This window comes from Gadus morhua, chromosome 12 (assembly GCF_902167405.1).
Source record: "Gadus morhua chromosome 12, gadMor3.0, whole genome shotgun sequence".
NCBI lineage: Eukaryota > Metazoa > Chordata > Actinopteri > Gadiformes > Gadidae > Gadus > Gadus morhua.
Window position 1 is genome coordinate 221779 of NC_044059.1, and position 22589 is coordinate 244367.

The 22589-nt window shown below is 52.0% G+C and overlaps 3 protein-coding genes across 4 annotated transcripts; 2 read left to right on the plus strand and 1 right to left on the minus strand.

Moving 5' to 3' along the window:
* The first annotated feature begins 120 nt into the window (after positions 1-120).
* On the plus strand, positions 121-10117 carry tmem259 (transmembrane protein 259). The gene is made up of 10 exons (XM_030372397.1): positions 121-418; positions 1267-1489; positions 1786-2061; positions 3350-3449; positions 4252-4362; positions 4881-5003; positions 5852-5952; positions 6499-6556; positions 8620-8703; positions 9981-10117. The coding sequence occupies exons 2-10, from the start codon at positions 1292-1294 to the stop codon at positions 10115-10117; spliced, it is 1188 nt and encodes a 395-aa protein (XP_030228257.1). The 5' UTR covers positions 121-418; positions 1267-1291.
* A 410-nt stretch (positions 10118-10527) lies between these two features.
* On the plus strand, positions 10528-12039 carry LOC115555505 (membralin-like). Its single transcript, XM_030372398.1, has 2 exons — positions 10528-10730; positions 10900-12039. The coding sequence occupies exon 2, from the start codon at positions 10906-10908 to the stop codon at positions 11524-11526; it is 621 nt and encodes a 206-aa protein (XP_030228258.1). The 5' UTR covers positions 10528-10730; positions 10900-10905; the 3' UTR covers positions 11527-12039.
* A 437-nt stretch (positions 12040-12476) lies between these two features.
* On the minus strand, positions 12477-22117 carry wdr18 (WD repeat domain 18). Of its 2 annotated transcripts, none has more exons than XM_030372399.1 (10): positions 21868-22116; positions 20367-20477; positions 17892-18025; positions 14844-14985; positions 13863-14006; positions 13654-13718; positions 13450-13574; positions 13096-13262; positions 12945-13010; positions 12477-12751 (listed from the first exon to the last, which is right to left on the minus strand). In XM_030372399.1, the coding sequence occupies exons 1-10, from the start codon at positions 22075-22077 to the stop codon at positions 12635-12637; spliced, it is 1281 nt and encodes a 426-aa protein (XP_030228259.1). In that variant the 5' UTR covers positions 22078-22116; the 3' UTR covers positions 12477-12634. The 2 variants fall into 2 exon arrangements, with proteins under 2 accessions (XP_030228259.1, XP_030228260.1); XM_030372400.1 differs by having other exon boundaries at positions 12511-12748; positions 21868-22117.
* Between the last annotated feature and the right edge of the window lie 472 nt (positions 22118-22589).

Sequence of the window (22589 nt, forward strand, 5' to 3'; positions counted from 1 at the left end):
ATATAAACTGTTATTTATTTATTTTAATCAGTGCATACAAAAATACCCAGTTTCGCCTGAAGAACATTTAAACCCACGTCAGTGGATTTTATCGGAGGTGTTCCCAGCAGGCTCCTCCGCGGTCCTCCACACCCGGTTGCTTGTTGTCGTTCGGGCCCGGGCGACGCGCTCTTATTAGCTGATCAGGGATCGATAATCACGTTATTATGGATCGCGAACGCCGATTATCTTTCCATAGGACATACATCGGATGTGATGCTCGGTTTTGAGACACATGTCGGATACAGTACATGTTTAAACCGGTTTAAAGCTCCCGGGGGCGGCTAACCGAGCAGCCAGCGCTAGCAGCTAACCCTAGCTAGCAGCTCCTCTGAGGCGTTCTGAAGATCTGTCATCTAAGAGATGACTATACCATCAGGTACACAGATCTATGCAAGCATATATATATATACATCTACATCTATAGAGGTGTGGCCTCGGACTGACACAGCGGGGAGGTGATCCGTCTGTCCTCCAGGTGACCAGACGCTTTAATCAGCGAGGAGGAGATGCGATGTTATTGATGTGGTTTAGCAAGAGAAGACCATCTTGTGGTTACAGAACACTTATTGTACTAGTTAGTGACTAGTTAGTAGTATAACTCTGTTATTTTACTAGTTACCAGCTAGCAGAAGATAATATCCTATTGTCACAATTCTTACTGTACTAGTTATTGACTAGTTAGTAGTGGTAGTATTAGTAGAACTTTGGTTTCAGCACAGCTAGAGAACAAAATCTTCCTGCATTGTACTAGTTAGTCACTAGTTAGTACTGATAGTAGTAGTATAAATCTGTTATTGTACTAATTAGTCACTAGTTAGCACCGATAGTAGGAGTATAACTATGTTATTGTACTAGTTGTACTGACAGTAGTAGAACTAGACCGTGTGTAATGTAAGACTTTTGGTTTATTGGTGCGAATGGATTTGAACTGCATGTAAAAGGATATAAAGTGACCAGTCAAGCCTTTGCTGACTGGTTTCTGATGCACTGCCTGCTGAGAGACCGTTTGAGTTGTTAGGATATCAGGATATCTTTTAGGGTCATATGTGCTTGTGGAAAGAGAAACCTGGATATCCGCCCCTGGCGTCTTCTGGGCGTTTGAGCAGAGCACAGATCCAGATGTCTCCCGTCGGCCTCTAGACCGCCACCAGGGGGCGTTGAGATATACTCGGCTTAGTAGTACTTCTAATACTCCTGCTTCTGACCCCGATATCGTTGTGCCAGCAAGGAGGAGCTAAGGGATAACGAGATGTCTGAGAACCAAGGCCCCGGGAACAACGTTCCTCTGAACAACAACCGGCTGAGGAACCCCAACATCAACCAGAACCCCCTCATCAACGTCCGAGACCGCCTCTTCCACGCGCTGTTCTTCAAGATGGCGGTGACCTACGCGCGGCTGTTCCCGCCCTCCTTCAGGAGGGTGTTTGAGTTCTTCGTCCTGCTGAAGGTAACTTCTCCTCCTCTAACTGTGACGTGTAAAGGGATTAGCTAAAACGACTCAACTATCACAGGTTTAGACAGCGGGTAGACCGCTGCTCCCCAAAATATATATATATACACACCTCCACCCCCCACAACACCTCCAGCTCTACTCCTCCGCCCGTCCTGCTGGTCTCCCGGTCTGCTGGTCTCCTGCTGGTCTCCTGCTGGTCTCCTGCTGGTCTCCTGCTGGTCTCATGCTGGTCTCATGCTGGTCTCATGCTGGTCTCCTGCTGGTCTCATGCTGGTCTTTTGTCTCCCCAGGCTCTCTTTGTGCTCTTCATCCTGGCCTACATCCACATCGTCTTCTCCCGCTCACCCATCCGCTGCCTGGAGGCGGTGCGGGAGGAGTGGCCCCGCGACGGCGTCCTGCGGGTGGAGATCCAGAGGAACTCCACCCGGGCCCCCGTGCTGCTGATGGGGCGGGGCCAGGAGGAGGAGCCGGGCACAGGGGGCGGAGTCTTCACACTGCAGCCGGGCGGCGAGGAGGAGGAGGAGGAGGAGATGACTCTGGAGATGTTTGACAACAGCTCGGTGAAGGTAGCGCTGTTAGGGGGGGGAACCACAGGGGACCCTACCATACCACATAAGGCTGGGACAACGCGCGACGTCATCGATGACGTCGACGCATAAATTACGTTGACGCGAAAAATGCGCGTTGATTCGAAAAACCCAAAACTAAGATGGCGGCGCCGGAGCGTAGCAGCAACGCGAGCGGCTCCTCAGACCTACATAAGTGCCAGGCGCCACGCACTCGTTCCTCTAAAGTATGGGAAGTCTTTAATGTAAAAGGAAACGATTCCTTGATATGTCGTCTTTGCAAAATGGAGGTGACTTTCCATTCTAGCACCACGGCAATGCACCAGCACCTGAAGAGGCGCCACCCGGTAGCAGCTGCAGATGACCGAGCACCGTAGTATTCTAAGAATGCATTACTTTGCACCTTTATTTTGGAATTTAGAGGCAACAAACATGTATTGCAATGTTAAAGGGGGCATATCATACCACCAGGTGTGAGTGTGATAAGCCATTACAAGCAGGTTTGAAAATGTGCAGCATTGTGACATCACAGGTGGGCGTGTCCACCTAGATGTGCGCTGGATAGATCAGTCTACCAGCCTAGCCAGTGGACTGAAGTAAACGTTGCTCATCTATCCAGCAAAGATCTAGGTGGACACGTCCACCTGTGATGTCACAATGCTGCACATTTTGAAAACGGCTTGTAATGGCTAATCACACTCACACCTGGTGGTATGATAGGTCCCCTTTAAGGAATTCATATTTTTTTCATTCAGATATGTAAATCAACATGTATTAATTGCTATTAGTCAATTAATGGGGAGATAATCGAGAATCGAATCGAAAATCGAACTGAAAAAATGAATCGTTTGATTAATCGATGCATTGAAAAAATAATCGCTAGATTAATCGTTTAAAAAAGAATCATTTATCCCAGCCCTAGTACCATACGGTACAATACCATATGATACCACACCATAATAATAATAATAATATAATATTTTTGCAGCGCTTTTCATAGTAATCAAAGACGCTTCACAATAAAGGAATACATGCAGACAGTACAGACACTTTAACAAAAGGCAAATAAACAACACTACAACACATTAAGAGAGACTAACCAAGACGAGTCACTGAAGAACTCAGTTTGGACCGAATCCAGCACTCTTCAAAGTTATTTGGTATTCCTCATTAGACATCGACCACCTACAACATCTGACCAATCATCTCCCACCCTCTCTGTTAACTTCCGATCCAGTTTGCTTCCTTCATGTGTTGACTAACTCACGTCCATCTGTCTGTCTCTCAGTTCCAGCTGGACATCGAACCCCGACTGAAGCCCACGCTGAGCGGAGGGGGCGGGGCTAACGGCAGCCAGGACCTGTCATTCAGCCAGGCTCCTGCTAAAGGTAAGCAGCATGGGTTAGACAGTTTATAGACGGTCATTAGGGAGCAGCATGGTTTAGACAGTTCATAGACGGTCATTAGGGAGCAGTAGGGGTTACACAGTTCATAGACGATCATTAGGCAGCAGTAGGGGTTAGACAGTTCATAGACGGTCATTAGGGAGCAGTAGGGGTTAGACAGTTCATAGACGGTCATTAGGGAGCAGTAGGGGTTAGACAGTTCATAGACGGTCATTAGGGAGCAGCATGGGTTAGACAGTTCATAAACGGTCATTAGGGAGCAGTAGGGGTTAGACAGTTCATAGACGGTCATTAGGGAGCAGTAGGGGTTAGACAGTTCATAGACGGTCATTAGGGAGCAGTAGGGGTTAGACAGTTCATAGACGGTCATTAGGGAGCAGTAGGGGTTAGACAGTTCATAGACGGTCATTAGGGAGCAGTAGGGGTTAGACAGTTCATAGACGGTCATTAGGGAGCAGTAGGGGTTAGACAGTTCAAAGACGGTCATTAGGGAGCAGTAGGGGTTAGACAGTTCATAGACGGTCATTAGGGAGCAGTAGGGGTTAGACAGTTCATAGACGGTCATTAGGGAGCAGTAGGGGTTAGACAGTTCAAAGACGGGTCATTAAGGAGCAGGTTGGGGATACACTGTACAGACCAGTCATTGATTTAGGGGTTAGACAGTGTTGTCATGTGTGTGTGTGTGTGTGTGTGTGTGTGTGTGTGTGTGTGTGTGTGTGTGTGTGTGTGTGTGTGTGTGTGTGTGTGTGTGTGTGTGTGTGTGTGTGTGTGTGTGTGTGTGTAGTCTGGCCCCAGGAGGAGTACATCGTGGAGTATTCTCTGGAGTACGGGTTCCTGCGTCTGTCCCAGAACACCCGACAGAGACTCAGCATCCCGGTGATGGTGGTGACGCTCGGTACGTCACTGTACTGAGTCTAGAGATTTTTGCTGTACTCTACTGTATATTAGGATATACTATACTGTTTATTAGGATATACTCTACTATATTATTATACTCTACTCTATATTATAATGCTCTGCTCTGTATTATAATGCTCTGCTCTGTATAATAATGCTCGGCTCTATATTATAATGCTCGGCTCTATATTATAATGCTCTGCTCTGTATAATAATGCTCGGCTCTATATTATAATGCTCGGCTCTATATTATAATGCTCTGCTCTATATTATAATGCTCTGCTCTATATTATAATGCTCTGTTCTATATTATAATGCTCGGCTCTATATTATAATGCTCTGCTCTATTATTAATTCTGCTCTATATTATAATGCTCTGCTCTATATTATAATGATCTACTCTATATTATAATGCTCTGCTCTATATTATAATGCTCGGCTCTATATTTTAATGCTCTTCTCTATATTATAATGATCTTATCTATATTATAATGCTCTGCTCACACTCTTCTTCAGACCCCATGAAGGATCAGTGTTTTGGGGACAGCTTCAGTCGGTTTCTTCTGGATGAGTTCCTGGGATACGACGACATCCTGATGTCCAGTGTCAAGGCCCTGGCAGAGAACGAGGAGAACAAAGGTTAGAACCAGGAGAACCTGTCTCTAGGACCAGGAGAACCTGTCTCTGGAACCAGAGGTCTGTAGGACCAGGAGAAGCTGTCTCTAGGACCAGGAGAACCTGTCTCTGGAACCAGAGGTCTGTAGGACCAGGAGAAACTGTCTCTGGAACCAGGAGAACCTGTCTCTAGGACCAGAGGTCTCTAGAACCAGGAGAACCTGTCTCTAGGACCAGGAGAACCTGTCTCTAGGACCAGGAGAACCTGTTTCTAGGACCAGAGGTCTGTAGGACCAGGAGAAGCTGTCTCTAGGACCAGGAGAAGCTGTCTCTAGGACCAGGAGAAGCTGTCTCTAGGGCCAGGAGAACCTGTCTCTTGAACCAGGAGAACCGGTCTCTAGGACCAGAGGTCTGTGGGACCAGGAGAACCTGTCTCTGGAACCAGGAGAACCTGTCTCTAGGACCAGGAGAACCTGTCTCTAGGACCAGGAGAACCTGTCTCTAGGACCAGAGGTCTCTAGGACCAGGAGAACCTGTCTCTAGGGCCAGGAGAACCGGTCTCTAGGACCAGAGGTCTCTAGGACCAGGAGAACCTGTCTCTAGGGCCAGGAGAACCGGTCTCTAGGACCAGAGGTCGGTAGGACCAGGAGAAGCTGTCTCTGGAACCAGGAGAAGCTGTCTCTAGGACCAGGAGAAGCTGTCTCTAGGACCAGGAGAACCTGTCTCTAGGACCAGGAGAACCTGTCTCTAGGACCAGGGGTCTCTAGGACCAGGAGAACCTGTCTCTAGGGCCAGGAGAACCGGTCTCTAGGACCAGGGGTCTCTAGGACCAGGAGAACCTGGTTCAGTTGTGTGTTGTTGGTGTCCTTCAGGGTTCCTGAGGAACGTGGTTTCCGGGGAACACTACAGATTCGTCAGCATGTGGATGGCCCGGACCTCCTACCTGGCAGCCTTCCTCATCATGGTCATCTTTGTAAGGAACGCCTGAGCTACGCTCTGATGGTCTATCTCAGAGGTCCCCTCCTGGAGATACCAGTGCTGAGTTAGCAAGTTTAGGCTAGCAGTGCTGGGTTGGCAAGGCTGGGTAAGCTAGGCTAGTAGGACAGGGTTAGCTAGGCTAGGGGGTTGGGTTAGCTAGGCTAGTAGGGCTGGATTAGCTAGGCTAGTAGGGCTAGGTTAGCTAGGCTAGTAGGGCTGGGTAAGCTAGGCTAGGGTGCTGGGTAAGCCAGGCTCGTAGGGCTGGTATGCTAAGCTAGTAGGGCTAGTAATGATTATGCTGCCGCATTGTGCTGTGAATTATTTTAATAATAATAATAAAATTAAAATATTTATTTTATTTCATTAATTTTTTTAAGTGCCCATGATTATGCTGCCCCGTGCCAGTGGTGGCACGCATGCCTAGGGTTGCCGACCCCTGGGCTAGGCGGTTGGGTTAGCTAGGCTAGGGGGTTGGGTAGCTACGTTAAGGGGGATTTATGCAGGTCAGATGAGCTAAACTGTGCGGTTTTTGTCCAAGCAGACCTTGTCCGTCTCCATGCTGCTGAGATATTCCCACCATCAAATCTTCGTGTTCATAGGTAAGAAGCGCTTCACAGGTAACTCTTCACACTTCCTGGAGGCTCCAGAGCCGCTAGTCAGTGGGACGGCCCTGATGAGGTTAGGGTCGTCCCCACACACAGGTCCCCCCACACACACAGGTCCCCCCACACACAGAGGTCCACACACAGAGGTCCCCCCACACACAGAGGTCCCCCCACACACAGAGGTCCCCCCACACACAGAGGTCCCCCCACACACAGAGGTCCCCCCACACACAGAGGTCCCCCCACACACAGAGGTCCCCCCACACACAGAGGTCCACACACAGAGGTCCCCACACACACAGAGGTCCCCACACACACACAGGTCCCCCCACACACACAGGTCCCCCCACACACAGGTCCCCCCACACACACAGGTCCCCACACACAGGTCCCCACACACAGAGGTCCGCACACACACACAGAGGTCCACACACGCAGAGGTCCCCCCACACAGAGGTCCCCCCACACACAGAGGTCCCCCCACACACACACAGGTCCCCCCACACACACAGGTCCCCACACACAGAGGTCCACACACACACACAGAGGTCCACACACACAGAGGTCCCCCCACACAGAGGTCCCCCCACACACAGAGGTCCCCCCACACACACAGGTCCCCCCACACACACAGGTCCCCCCACACACAGAGGTCCACACACACAGAGGTCCCCCCACACACAGAGGTCCCCCCACACACAGAGGTCCCCCCACACACACAGGTCCCCCCACACACAGAGGTCCCCACACACAGGTCCCCCCACACACAGAGGTCCCCCCACACACAGGTCCCCCCACACACAGGTCCCCCCACACACAGGTCCCCCCACACACACAGGTCCCCCCACACACACAGGTCCACACACACAGAGGTCCACACACACAGAGGTCCACACACACAGAGGTCCCCCCACACACAGAGGTCCCCCCACACACAGAGGTCCCCCCACACACAGAGGTCCCCCCACACACAGAGGTCCCCCCACACACAGAGGTCCCCCCACACACAGAGGTCCCCACACACAGAGGTCCCCACACACAGAGGTCCCCACACACAGAGGTCCCCACACACAGAGGTCCCCACACACAGAGGTCCCCACACACAGGTCCCCACACACACAGAGGTCCCCACACACAGAGGTCCCCACACACAGAGGTCCCCACACACAGAGGTCCCCACACACAGAGGTCCCCACACACAGAGGTCCCCACACACACAGAGGTCCCCACACACACAGAGGTCCCCACACACACAGAGGTCCCCACACAGAGGTCCCCACACAGAGGTCCCCACACACACAGAGGTCCCCACACACAGAGGTCCCCACACACACAGAGGTCCCCACACACACAGAGGTCCCCACACACACAGAGGTCCCCACACACACAGAGGTCCCCACACACACAGAGGTCCCCACACACACAGAGGTCCCCACACACACAGAGGTCCCCACACACAGAGGTCCCCACACAGAGGTCCACACACAGAGGTCCCCACACACACAGAGGTCCCCACACACACAGAGGTCCCCACACACACAGAGGTCCCCACACACACAGAGGTCCCCACACACACAGAGGTCCCCACACACACAGGTCCCCACACAGAGGTCCCCACACAGAGGTCCCCACACACACACAGAGGTCCCCACACACACAGGTCCACACACATGGGGGTCCCCACACACAGGTCCACACACATGGGGGTCCCCACACACAGGTCCACACATGGGGGTACACCGGCCCTCCCGGAGCAGTGGGCTGCTGTGGTGCAGCGCCCGGGGAGCAGCTGGGGGTTTCAGGTGCCTTGCTCAAGGGCACCTCATCCGTAGGATGGATGTGGGGCAGACCGAACTGTAACTAGTGTCCTAGTTGAGGTGTTAACCTAGTTAACACCTCAACTAGTCTACTACATTAACTACTATTAGTTTAGAGGTGTTAACCAGGTGTTGACCTGCCCCCAGTGGACCTGGTTAACAGCTATAAACCATTCTACTAGTTACTAGCATTAGTTTAGAGGTGCTAACCTGCTGTTGACCGGCCCCCTCTGCCCCCAGTGGACCTGCTCCAGATGTTGGAGATGAACATGACCATCGCCTTCCCCGCGGCTCCTCTGCTCACCGTCATCCTGGCCCTCGTTGGTAAGACCACCACCTCCAAGATGACCTCTGACCCCAGCACTCTGACCTCTGACCCCAGCACTCTGACCCCAGCAACCTGACCTGACCCCAGCACTCTGACCTCTGACCCCAGCACCCTGACCCCAGCACCCTGACCCCAGCACTCTGACCCCAGCACTCTGACCTCTGACCCCAGCACTCTGACCCCAGCACTCTGACCTCAGCACTCTGACCTCTGATCCCAGCACTCTGACCCCAGCACTCTGACCTCTGCCCCCAGCACTCTGACCTCTGACCCCAGCACTCTGACCTCTGACCCCAGCACTCTGACCCCTGACCCCAGCACTCTGACCCCAGCACTCTGACCTCTGCCCCCAGCACTCTGACCTCAGCACTCTGACCTCTGATCCCAGCACTCTGACCCCAGCACTCTGACCTCTGCCCCCAGCACTCTGACCCCAGGACTCTGACCTCTGATCCCAGCACTCTGACCCCAGCACTCTGACCTCTGCCCCAGCACTCTGACCTCTGCCCCCAGCACTCCAGTACTCTGACCCCAGCACTCTGACCTCTGACCCCAGCACTCTGACCCCAGCACTCTGACCTCTGACCCCAGCACTCTGACCTCTGACCCCAGCACTCTGACCTCTGACCCCAGCACTCTGACCCCAGGACTCTGACCCCAGCACTCTGACCCCAGCACTCTGACCCCAGCACTCTGACCAGTACTCTGACCTCAGCACTCTGACATCTGACCCCAGCACTCTGACCCCAGCACTCTGACCTCTGACCCCAGCACTCTGCCCCCAGCACTCTGACCTCTGACCCCAGCACTCCAGCACTCTGACCTCAGCACTCTGACCAGTACTCTGACCCCAGCACTCTGACCCCAGCAATCTGACCTCAGCACTCTGACCTCTGACCCCAGCACTCCAGCACTCTGACCTCTGCCCCCAGCACTCTGACCTGACCCCAGCACTCTGCCCCCAGCACTCTGACCCCCGCACTCCAGTACTCTGACCTCAGTACTCTGACCCCAGCACTCTGACCTCAGCACTCTGACCAGTACTCTGACCCCAGTACTCTGACCTCAGCACTCCGACCTCTGACCCCAGCCCTCTGACCCCAGCCCTCTGACCCCGGCACTCTGACCCCGGCACTCTGACCTCTGCCCCCGGCACTCCGACCTCTGACCCCAGCACTCTGACCTCTGATCCCAGCACTCTGCCCCCAGCACTCTGAGCTCTGATCTCTAACCTCTGACCCCAGCATGACCTTCTCTCTGCTGCCCCCCTCAGGCATGGAGGCCATCATGTCGGAGTTCTTCAATGACACGACCACAGCGTTCTACATCATCCTCATCGTGTGGTTGGCCGATCAGTACGACGCCATCTGCTGCCATACCAACACCAGCAAACGACATTGGCTGAGGTAAGACTTGCCCCTCCCCCAAGAGGCGCCTGATTGGCTGAGGTAAGACTTGCCCCTCCCCAAGAGGCGCCTGATTGGCTGAGGTTAGACTAACCCCTCCCAAAAGAGGAGCCTGATTGGCTGAGGTAAGACTAGCCCCTACCCGAAGAGGAGATTGAATGTCGTGGAGACGGAGGGGTCGTAGTGACGGAGGGGTCGTGGTGACGGAGGTGTCGTGGTGACGGAGGTGTCGTGGTGACTGAGGGGTCGTGGTGACGGAGGGGTCGTGGTGACGGAGGGGTCGTGGTGACGGAGGTGTCGTGGTGACGGAGGGGTCGTGGTGACGGAGGGGTCGTGGTGACGGAGGGGTCGTGGTGACGGAGGTGTCGTGGTGACGGAGGGGTCGTGGTGACGGAGGTGTCGTGGTGACGGAGGTGTCGTGGTGACGGAGGTGTCGTGGTGACGGAGGGGTCGTGGTGACGGAGGGGTCGTGGTGACGGAGGGGTCGTGGTGACGGAAGTCTTTGTTGTTTCCACAGGTTCTTCTACCTGTACCACTTTGCCTTCTACGCGTACCACTACCGCTTCAACGGGCAGTACAGCAGCCTGGCACTGGTCACCTCCTGGCTCTTCATCCAGGTCAGTCCCCTAGACCAGGACCCCGTAGACCCCCTAGACCACGACCCTGTAGACCTCTTAACCCCCAGACGACCCCTTAACCCCCAGAAGACCCCTTAAGCCAGGGTGTAACCCTTTCTGACTGTAACCACGCCTCCTCCCTGTCCTAACTCCGCCCCTCCCTCCTCAGCACTCCATGATCTACTTCTTCCACCACTACGAGCTTCCTGCCATCCTGCAGCAGATCCGCATCCAGGAGCTGCTGCTGCAGAACCAGCAGGCGGGCGCGGCCAACCAGACCGCCCTGCAGGACAACCTCAACAACAACACGCACCCTGCCCCCCCGCCCGGGGCCCCGCCCCCCGGGGCAGCCCCGCCCGCAGCCCCCGCCCCCCTCCAGCCCGCGGCCCCCGCCCCTCTCCAGCCCGCGGCCCCCGTCCCCGCCCCCCCAGGGCTGGACTGGGTCGCCCAGACGGCCGCAATCATCACAGAGGTTCTCAACTCCTCTGGCCCCACCCACCACCCACCAAGCCCCGCCCACAGCCCACCTGGCCCCGCCCACAACCCAGGAGGTCTCGGGAACAGGGGGGCGGGGTCAGAGTTCGGGATGGGGGAGGGAGGAGGGTCAGAAGATAAAAGTGTAGGCGGAGCTAGTAGCAGCACAGAGCTGTCGACCCCGTCCCCATGCCCTAGTCCTCCAATAGGAGAGCCTTTAAGCATAAGCCCCTCCCCTCAACCCACAGACTGGCTGGCCACACCCCTCAGACAAAGCTCTGCCACAGACAATGACCAGACGGAGACCCCCGCCCTCTGCTGATCAAACACGTGCACACGTACGCACACGTACACACACGTACACACGTGACGCTGGGATGCCCCTGTCCTCCCCCTGTTGCCATGGTGAGGAGTTTGTTGGAATCGGACTGGCCACCACTTGTATAGTGGCCTTTGCAAATCATTCTGGGAAATGGAGTGCCTAGGTGTCGCTGTGTGTAGCCGTTAGCTTAGCATGACAGGCAGAGCTACCCTCATACACTAAAGGGTCAGTGAATGTCTATCGCCACACCCATATGCTCCTGTAGGCCTGTTGCCATAGAGACGAGGTGCCCGTCGTCGTGGAGAAGAGTCACGAAGTCTCCCATCATTAAAATATATGAAACCGATTCCTGCTGGTCCCGCGATGATGTGGTGCCTGAAGTACTACCACTCACCTAGTACTTCCTGGCTCTGTGGTGGTACTACCTGGCTCTGTGGTAGTACTACTCTTAATGTATTCTGATTATTTACTCCAGTAAACGTGTGCCGATCGCCTTATCTGCACTCAAATGTCTCCTGGACTCGTCTTTACTGACAGTAAGAGGACTCAGAACACATTTAGAACATGCTCTGGTTAGCATAACCAGCTAGGACAGGCTAGTTCATAGTTAGTTGAACTAACCTGGCTCTGCTCTAACAAGGTAACTAACTAATCAGTGAACTAACTAGTAATGAACAGCACTTGTTACACGCACACAAACAACACAATCTTCAACACATGCTTTATTGTACAAAACATTCAGGTTATTACACTAATGAGGTGTTAGGGGGGGAGGAGTCAGGTGAGGAGGAGGAGGAGGAGTCAGGTGAGGAGGAGGAGGAGGAGTCAGGTGAGGAGGAGGAGGAGTCAGGTGAGGAGGAGGAGTCAGGTGAGGAGGAGTCAGGTTAGGAGGAGGAGGAGGAGTCAGGTGAGGAGGAGGAGGAGGAGTCGGGTGAGGAGGAGGAGGAGGAGTCGGGTGAGGAGGAGGAGGAGTCAGGTGAGGAGGAGGAGGAGTCAGGTGAGGGGGTGGAGGAGTCAGGTGAGGGTGGAGGAGACAGGTGAGGGGGTGGAGGAGACAGGTGAGGGGGAGAAGGAGTCAGAGGAGGAGTCAGGTGAGGAGGAGGAGGAGTCAGGTGAGGAGGTGGGCGGAGAAGCTGTAGAGGTCCTTGTTGACCTTCTTCAGGGTGCGGACCTCCTCCTCCAGCTCGGCCAGACGCACCCTGGAGCCGTCCTCATCCCCCACCCGCTGGGACAGAGGGCAAAGGTCAGGGGTCAATGAGCTAGAGGTCAGTGAGCTAGGGGTCTGTAGGGGTCAGTGAGCTAGAGGTCAGTGAGCTAGGGGTCAGAGGTCAGTGAGCTAGGGGTCAGAGGTCAATGAGCTAGAAGTCAGTGAGCTAGGGGTCATTAGGGGCTAGAGGTCGGGGGTCATGGTTACTCACTTTGTCCGTGATGGCCGTCATGGTGGAGAAGAGCTTCTCTGCTTTCTGAAGATACGACTCCTCCTCCTACAGATAGACAACCTGTTAGAGCGGGCGCACACACACACACAAGCGCGCGCACACACACACACAAGCGCTCACACACACACACCTGTGTGTGGAGGCCGAGGCGCAGGCAGACGTCTCCGGAGTCGGGCCCCTCGGCGTGCTGGGAGGACGCCAGGTGCCGGCTGAGGCGCGGCAGGGGCGTGGCCGACGCCCCCAGAGGGACCAGCATGTTGGCCGGGGCGGCCATGATGGAGCAGGTGGTCACCTGACCTGTAGCAGACACACACCATTTAACACACGTATCTCACACACACACACACACACACACACACACACACACACACACACACACACACACACACACACACACACACACACACACACACACACACACACACACACACACACACACACACACACACACACACACACCCCCCCCCCCCCCCCCCCCCCCTACCTTTCTGGGCGGAGCAGCGAAGGCTCTGCCTGCTCTGGACGTCCCAGAGCCGCATTGTCTCGTCGTGGGACCCCGACAGGAGGAGCGTCCCGTCCATCGACACCGACAGACAGCTCACCAGGTTCCTGTCCAGGACAACCAATCAGAGGGAAGCAGCAGTACACTTCACAAGAGTCTTAGCCTCTACCTGTTTTACTAGTTTACCTGTGTCCTTTGAACACCTGGTTGCCGTCGCTTTCTGACTGGAACGTTTTATCTCGGCTTAAACTCTGAAATGAAACCAAAACATAAACAACCAACCTGTTAAAACCACGTCCACACACAAGTTGAGCCACGTTGATTTCCTGTTACACAGATGCTTATACAAGCTTTAGATACATCCATCTATAGATAAATCAGGCCAGTGAGTGTACCTGACTACACAGGGACACCTGGAAGATGTTTCCATCACTTCCTCCACAGAACAGGAAGTACTCGCAGGGATCCAGGGTCACCGACATGATGCTGACGTCAAACAGGATCGACAAGAGCAGCTCTCCTGAGCCCAGCTCCCACAGCTGGAGACGAGAGGCCGCCATAACATCTGCTTTAGAGGCCGCTATAACATCTGCTTTAGAGGCTGCCATAACATCTGCTTTAGAGGCCGCTATAACATCTGCTTTAGAGGCCGCCATAACATCTTTTTTAGAGGCCGCCATAACATCTGCTTTAGAGGCCGCCATAACATCTGCTTTAGAGGCCGCCATAACATCTGCTTTAGAGGCCGCCATAACATCTGCTTTAGAGGCCGCCATAACATCTGCTTTAGAGGCCGCTATAACATCTGCTTTAGAGGCAAACTATAACATCTGGTTTAGAGGCCGCTATAACATCTGCTTTAGAGTCAAACTATAACATCTGCTTAAGAGGCCGTTATAACATCTGCTTTAGAGGCCGCCATAACATCTGCTTTAGAGGCCGCCATAACATCTGCTTTAGAGGCCGCCATAACATCTGCTTTAGAGGCCGTTATAACATCTGCTTTAGAGGCCGCTATAACATCTGCTTTAGAGTCAAACTATAACATCTGCTTAAGAGGCCGTTATAACATCTGCTTTAGAGGCCGCCATAACATCTGCTTTAGAGGCCGCCATAACATCTGCTTTAGAGGCCGCCATAACATCTGCTTTAGAGGCCGTTATAACATCTGCTTTAGAGGCCGCCATAACATCTGCTTTAGAGGCCGCCATAACATCTGCTTTAGAGGCCACCATAACATCTGCTTTAGAGGCCGCCATAACATCTGCTTTAGAGGCATGGAAGTCAGTCACCGGTCAGTCCCCAATCAGTCAGTCACCGGTAAATGAGTCAGTCAGTGCCCAGTTAGTCAGTCAGTCACCAGTCAGTCCCCCCACCTTGACGGTCTGGTCCAGCGAGGCTGTGGCCAGCCGGGCCTGTGGCCCCATCAGCCCACAGTGGAGGTCGGTGACGGGGAGGGAGTGGCGGGACAGCACGTGGAGAGGCTCGGGGCTGCAGCCCTGGTCCAGCTGCACCACACTGGACACACACCGTGACAAACACACACCATCACACACACACCGTGACAAACTCACACCATCACACACACACCGTGACAAACACACACCATCACACACACCCTATGACAAACACACACCATCACACATACACCGTGACAAACACACACCATCACATACACACCGTGACAAACACACACCATCACACACACCCTATGACAAACACACACCATCACACACACCCTATGACAAACACACACCAACCATGATAAACACACACCCTATGACAAACACACACATACCCTGACAAACACACCATCACACACACACCCTATGACAAACACACACACGCCCTATGACAAACACACACACACACCATGACAAACACACACCATCCCACACGCACCGCACCCCATGACAAACACACACACACACCATGACAAACACACACCCTATGACAAACACACACACACCATGATAAAACACAAACACACCAGTATAAAACACACACACACACACACACCATGATAAAACACACACACACACACCATGATAAAACACACACACACACCATGATAAAACACACACCATCACACAACTAGGGCTTTGACTTTTGCCCAAAAATCATATTCGAAGTTTGTTTGTTTATTAATATTCGAATATATTCGAATATTTATTAATAATATTCTGACCATTAAATTTCTTCAGTAAGACTTGGGCTGAATCCGAATACTTAGTACATACTATTTCTGTTCAGTGTCTACTACTTGACCGTACTACACTTGACAGTGTAGTACGGTCTACAGCTATGCGTACGCCTCTGAACGCTTCCGAACACCGCCGAAACTCCAACGGATGTTTGGAGATGACGTATCTCCCCTCAGATGCCAACAAATGACCTTGATAAGTTACCTGTTTTCCGTCTTGTCATCGTTGCTATTAAATTAAAAATGTCTCTTTTTACTTAATTACTTACTTTACTTTTTTTACTCTTTTTAATGTCTCTTTTTTTCGCCGCTTTCTACGACGTCTTTCTAAGCCGCTGTTGGTAGTGGGACTCTCTAAATCGACGCCACTTCGACCTGGGCGGGACTTTACGTCCTACGTCACTCGCTATGGGTGTGCATGTGTGCGCGTAGCCGTTTGTCTCAGGGATCAGTGCACGAACTCCCTTGCACTACAGGATTACGAGAGTCAGTGTCGTATGCGATGGAGGGTGGGTAACATTCCTACAGTCTGTGATGATAGGTTATATTTCTACAAATGACATGACGAAACAACACAAACTAAGCTAACATTAGACTATAGCCATACCAGATAACGCCATACCAGCTAACCCTAACTATTTCTATTAAACTCTGAACCACTTTGCAACAGGCAACTGTGTGTTGGTGCGTCTTATTGCTTCCCACGTCTGCGTCTGCGTCTGCATCTTTCCCACTCCTGGCTAATAGTTTCAGCTTTTGTACTGTATATCAGAAATGATCACCCTGTACCACACTGCTGACTTGTTGATGTTTTGTGAGCACTCAGGCATTTCTCTAGGTATCTTAAGTTTCCTACTGGAGTCATCAAAACTTTGAACTTTGTTATTGTAAGAAATATTGTGTTGCAAAAACACTTTGTGTCTTACCCTTACCGTTACCCTAACCTTAACCCCAGTAACATTTCTTCATCATAAACTACAAGTTACGCAAAATGGCATACAAACATCCAGTCCAATATCAAAGAAAAAAGCTAGCTTCATCAAGGAATCGAACCCCTTATCCCCGCTTTAATTAGTTGTTCTCTGACCACTAACCCATCAGGTCTTAGTACATGCGATTCAAGAGTTAACCACTTGACAATCTTTAAACTTCGGTTGCCTAGAAATTGTAAAGACAGTGATGTGTGTACATTGTGCGAGTATCCGTCACTCTCGTTGCGTGTGCAGTCCAAAATGAAAGAAAAAACCTTGCATCACTAGGGAATCGAACCCCCAATCATCAGTCTTTAAACGTTGGTCGTTGGTAACTGTAAACAAAGAGATAGCATTTTGTTTAACTGCTAACTAACAAACGGGTTTATGCGTTCACTGAACAAAGATTATGGAAATAAAAGACCACTTTTCCATCAGAAAAATCATCAGAACCGTTATTACCAACCCATAGACACTAAAAGCCAAAACCTTTCTCACATGCACACCCATCACGAGTGACGGCTACGCGCACACATGCACACCCAAAGCGAGTGACGTAGGACGTAAAGTCCCGCCCAGGTCGAAGTGGCGTCGATTTAGAGAGTCCCGTTGGTAGTGTCGGGTCAGCCATCTCTTCTTCGTTCGTTACCAGACTCCGGTTGCATTGTGGGATAGCGTAGTGACCTACCGTTGTATACTGTGGCGGTAGCACGCATTCGGAAACGGTTTCCGTACTACACAATGCACACTGAGCATTCGGACGCGCTATATTTGTGGCGTACTACAAAATGCATACTATAAGTATGAGTATTCGGATTCAGCCCTGGATTGGGCTTTGCGATGTTTGTTTACCGGCGTTGCTATGGTTACCGGTCTTGCGTGTTCCAACGGTTTATTAGGTTTCTAATAAATCGCTGTCTAATCAATACTTCATTCACTGCCTCTTCCGTGATCATTACAATATTATGAATAGACTGCGTCGGGTTCTCCGACGTCTCGCCCTCTTGGCCTGCCCATAACAGGTTTGAATATTAAGGGCTGCCTAATATTTGTTCAAATTTTGATTTATTTTTTGATATTCTAATTATATTCGAATCACAAAGTTCGGAGTCAAAGCCCTTTCTCACACACACACACACACACACACACACACACACACACACACACACACACACACACACACACACACACACACACACACACACACACACACACACACACACACACACACACACACACACACAGAGTACCTGGCGAGGCGCCACACCAGGGCCAGGTTGTCTTTGCCTCCGGTGATGAGGTGGGAGGAGTCATCGGTGAACTTCACACAGCTGACGTCCTGGTAGTGTCTGTTGAGGACCGCCAGGAGGCCGCCCGTCGACACCTAGAGATCAGTATCTGTTATCCACTGGTGATGTCTAAACCTAGAGATCAGTATCTGTTATCCACTGGTGATGTCTAAACCTAGAGATCAGTATCTGTTATCCACTGGTGATGTCTAAACCTAGAGATCAGTATCTGTTATCCACTGGTGATGTCTAAACCTAGAGATCAGTATCTGTTATCCACTGGTGATGTCTAAACCTAGAGATCAGTATCTGTTATCCACTGGTGATGTCTAAACCTAGAGATCAGTATCTGTTATCCACTGGTGATGTCTAAACCTAGAGATCAGTATCTGTTATCCACTGGTGATGTCTAAACCTAGAGATCAGTATCTGTTATCTACTGGTAATGTCTGCTACCATTAAATAAGAATAAGATTGTTAAAGACAAGGTCAGAAACACAGTGACTAATAAAGACTAATCTAGATATCAGACATGATCCCAAGGCTGAGTGACATCCGCTCCACTGATCGACAGCTTGATGAGGGCTGCCTCACCTCCTACAGGCAGTCAGTCCCCAGTCAGTCACCAGTCAGTCCCCAGTCAGTCAGTCAGTCCCCAGTCAGCCACCAGTCAGTCAGTCAGTCCCCAGTCAGTCACCAGTCAGTCCCCAGTCAGTCAGTCCCCAGTCAGTCCCCAGTCAGTCAGTCAGTCAGTCCCCAGTCAGTCAGTCCCTAGTCAATCAGTCAGTAACCAGTCTGTAAGTCAGTCCCCAGTCAGTCAGTCAGTCAGTCAGTCACCAGTCAGTCAGTCAGTCAGTCCCCAGTCAGTCAGTCCCCAGTCAGTTAGTCCCCAGTCAGTCAGTCCCTAGTCAATCAGTCAGTAACCAGTCTGTAAGTCAGTCCCCAGTCAGTCAGTCCCCAGTCAGTCAGTCCCCAGTCAGTCAGTCCCCAGTCAGTTAGTCCCCAGTCAGTTAGTCCCCAGTCAGTCAGTCCCTAGTCAATCAGTCAGTAACCAGTCTGTAAGTCAGTCCCCAGTCAGTCAGTCCCCAGTCAGTCAGTCAGTCCCCAGTCAGTCAGTCAGTCCCCAGTCTGTCAGTCCCCAGTCAGTCCCCAGTCTGTCATTCAACAGTCAGTCCCCAGTCAGTCAGTCAGTCAGTCAGTCAGTCAGACCCCAGTCAATCAGTCCCATGTCAGTCAGCCCCAGTCAGTCAGTCAGTCAGTCAGTCAGTCAGTCAGTCAGTCACCAGTCTGTCAGTCAGTCCCTAGTCAATCAGTCAGTCACCAGTCTGTCAGTCAGTCCCTAGTCAGTCAGTAACCAGTCTGTCAGTCAATCCCCAGTCTGTCAGTCAGTCCCCAGTCTGTAAGTCAGTCCCCAGTCAGTCAGTCCCCAGTCAGTCAGTCAGTCAGTCAGTCAGTCAGTGCCCAGTCAGTCAGTCCCCAGTCAGTCAGTCCCCAGTCAGTCATTCAACAGTCAGTCCCCAGTCTGTCAGTCAGTCCCTAGTCAATCAGTCAGTAACCAGTCTGTCAGTCAGTCCCCAGTCTGTCAGTCAGTCCCCAGTCTGTAAGTCAGTCCCCAGTCAGTCAGTCCCCAGTCAATCAGTCAGTCAGTCAGTCCCCAGTCAGTCAGTCCACAGTCAGTCAGCCACCAGTCAGTCAGTCAGTCAGTCAGTCAGTCAGTCAGTTACCAGTCTGTCAGTCAGTCCCCAGTCAGTCAGTCACCAGTCAGTCAGCCACCAGTCAGTCAGCCACCAGTCAGTCCGTCGTCAGTCAGTCACCAGTCTGTCAGTCAGTCACCAGTCACCCTACATGCCCACTACCTCCGTCAGTCAACGGACGTGGGAAGGCGTGGCTGACTGATGGGGGAGTAGTCTTTGCAGAGGCATCCGTCAGCCAATCAAATCGCTTCGCCGGGTTCTTCCCGCTACTTCCTGCTTGTTGCGATGCAAGATGACCCGCTTTCCCGCTTTCCAGTATCGTCAGTGCCCAAGTCGCGTCACAGTGCTTAAATTTGCATACGCGATCTGATTGGATGACGGATCCGTCGCTGCCGAAAAAGTTGAACATTTTTCAACTTTTTGACTGAGCCATGACTGAGCCGACGGCTCCAACGGAACGGACGGATCCACAATGCATTGCGCGTCCGTCCCCATTGAAAGTCAATGGGGATCAGTCGACGGACGCATGCAGTGGGCACGGGGCGTGAGTCAGTCGTCAGTCAGTCAGTCACCAGTCAGTCAGTCAGTCCCCAGTCAGTCAGTCGTCAGTCAGTCAGTCCCCAGTCAGTCAGTCAGTCCGTCGTCAGTCCCCAGTCAGTCAGTCAGTCGTCAGTCCGTCGTCAGTCAGTCAGTCAGTCAGTCAGTCAGTCAGTCAGTCAGTCACCAGCCAGTCCCGGCTCACCTCCCACAGGTAGAGGGCCTCTGCGATCCCGGCGGCGAGGAACAGTCCGTTGGGGGCGGCGGTCAGACAGGTCACAACCCCGGGACACACCATCCTCTGCAGCAGCTGGTCCTGAGATCAACACACCGAGTTAACACACACACACCGGGACACACCATCCTCTGCAGCAGCTGGTCCTGAGATCAACACACCGAGTTAACACACACACACCGGGACACACCATCCTCTGCAGCAGCTGGTCCTGAGATCAACACACCGAGTTAACACACACACACCGGGACACACCATCCTCTGCAGCAGCTGGTCCTGAGATCAACACACCGAGTTAACACACACACACCGGGACACACCATCCTCTGCAGCAGCTGGTCCTGAGATCAACACACCGAGTTAACACACACACCCCGGGACACACCATCCTCTGCAGCAGCTGGTCCTGAGATCAACACACCGAGTTAACACACACACACCGGGACACACCATCCTCTGCAGCAGCTGGTCCTGAGATCAACACACCGAGTTAACACACACACACCGGGACACACCATCCTCTGCAGCAGCTGGTCCTGAGATCAACACACCGAGTTAACACACACACACCGGGACACACCATCCTCTGCAGCAGCTGGTCCTGAGATCAACACACCGAGTTAACACACACACACCGGGACACACCATCCTCTGCAGCAGCTGGTCCTGAGATCAACACACCGAGTTAACACACACACACCGGGACACACCATCCTCTGCAGCAGCTGGTCCTGAGATCAACACACCGAGTTAACACACACACACCGGGACACACCATCCTCTGCAGCAGCTGGTCCTGAGATCAACACACCGAGTTAACACACACACACCGGGACACACCATCCTCTGCAGCAGCTGGTCCTGAGATCAACACACCGAGTTAACACACACACCCCGGGACACACCATCCTCTGCAGCAGCTGGTCCTGAGATCAACACACCGAGTTAACACACACACACCGGGACACACCATCCTCTGCAGCAGCTGGTCCTGAGATCAACACACCGAGTTAACACACACACACCGGGACACACCATCCTCTGCAGCAGCTGGTCCTGAGATCAACACACCGAGTTAACACACACACACACACCGGGACACACCATCCTCTGCAGCAGCTGGTCCTGAGATCAACACACCGAGTTAACACACACACACACACACACACACACACACACACAGTACAGTTTATCACCATTAAATTCAGTAGACTAATTAATGTTGGTATATATTTTATGAATAGGGCTTTCTAAGGAGGATTAGAAAGGGCCACGGTTAGGGGCTAACCCTAGCTCTCTAAAGAGGATTAGGGTTTATCAGGGTATATTAGGGTAAATAGAGTATATTAAAGTTAGATCACCACATAGAGTTTAGTATTGGCTGTATAGACATGAAGACGGTTGTGTTGAGTATGAGAGTAACTCACATCAGATGAGTATAAGTATTAAAGGTAGTATTATTCGGTACTACCTTCCTTTGTATCTCCCACACGTTGATGAAGTTCTTGCCCAGTTGGGCCCCCAGGAGCCACCGGTCGTCTAGGACGGCCAGGCCACGGGCCGAGGTGTTTCCCCCCCGGTAGGAGACCAGGTTGGCCCCGGAGTGGAGGTCCGACACCGTGCAGTTCCACAGCAGGGAGGACGAGTCCGTGCTCACGATCACTTCCATGGGCGCTGACATCTTGGTTTCTTCGCCGAAAACATGAGCCGGCGAGAGTTCAGAGCGTCACGGCCGAGGTGCATTGTGGGATTTGTAGGAATGTAGTCTCCGGGTAGACGAAGAGTTGACGCGTTATAGCTCAGTAAATAGTGTATATTAGGGTAAATAGTGTATATTAAGGTAAATAGATCAGCAAATAGTGTAAATAAGGGTAAATAGTAAATATTGGCCCTGCTAGTTGCTTACAAGCTTTCTTTTTATTTCGTGTAAAAAAGTGAGCATAAATATTATGAATTTCCTATCAAATTCACTTTGTCATTCAAACATATCCGACTAGCCTCGGACAATAGGCAACATGCTCTATGTATAGGCTATAGGCTAATAGGCTACAGCTGACGTCAATAACAACAGTTTTACTAACAATGACAGTATCATCATCACAATACGTATATATTACATATTACATTATATATCAGGATGTTATGATCAAATAATACAAATGTTGTAAATTAATACTGCTGAATTGATGAATT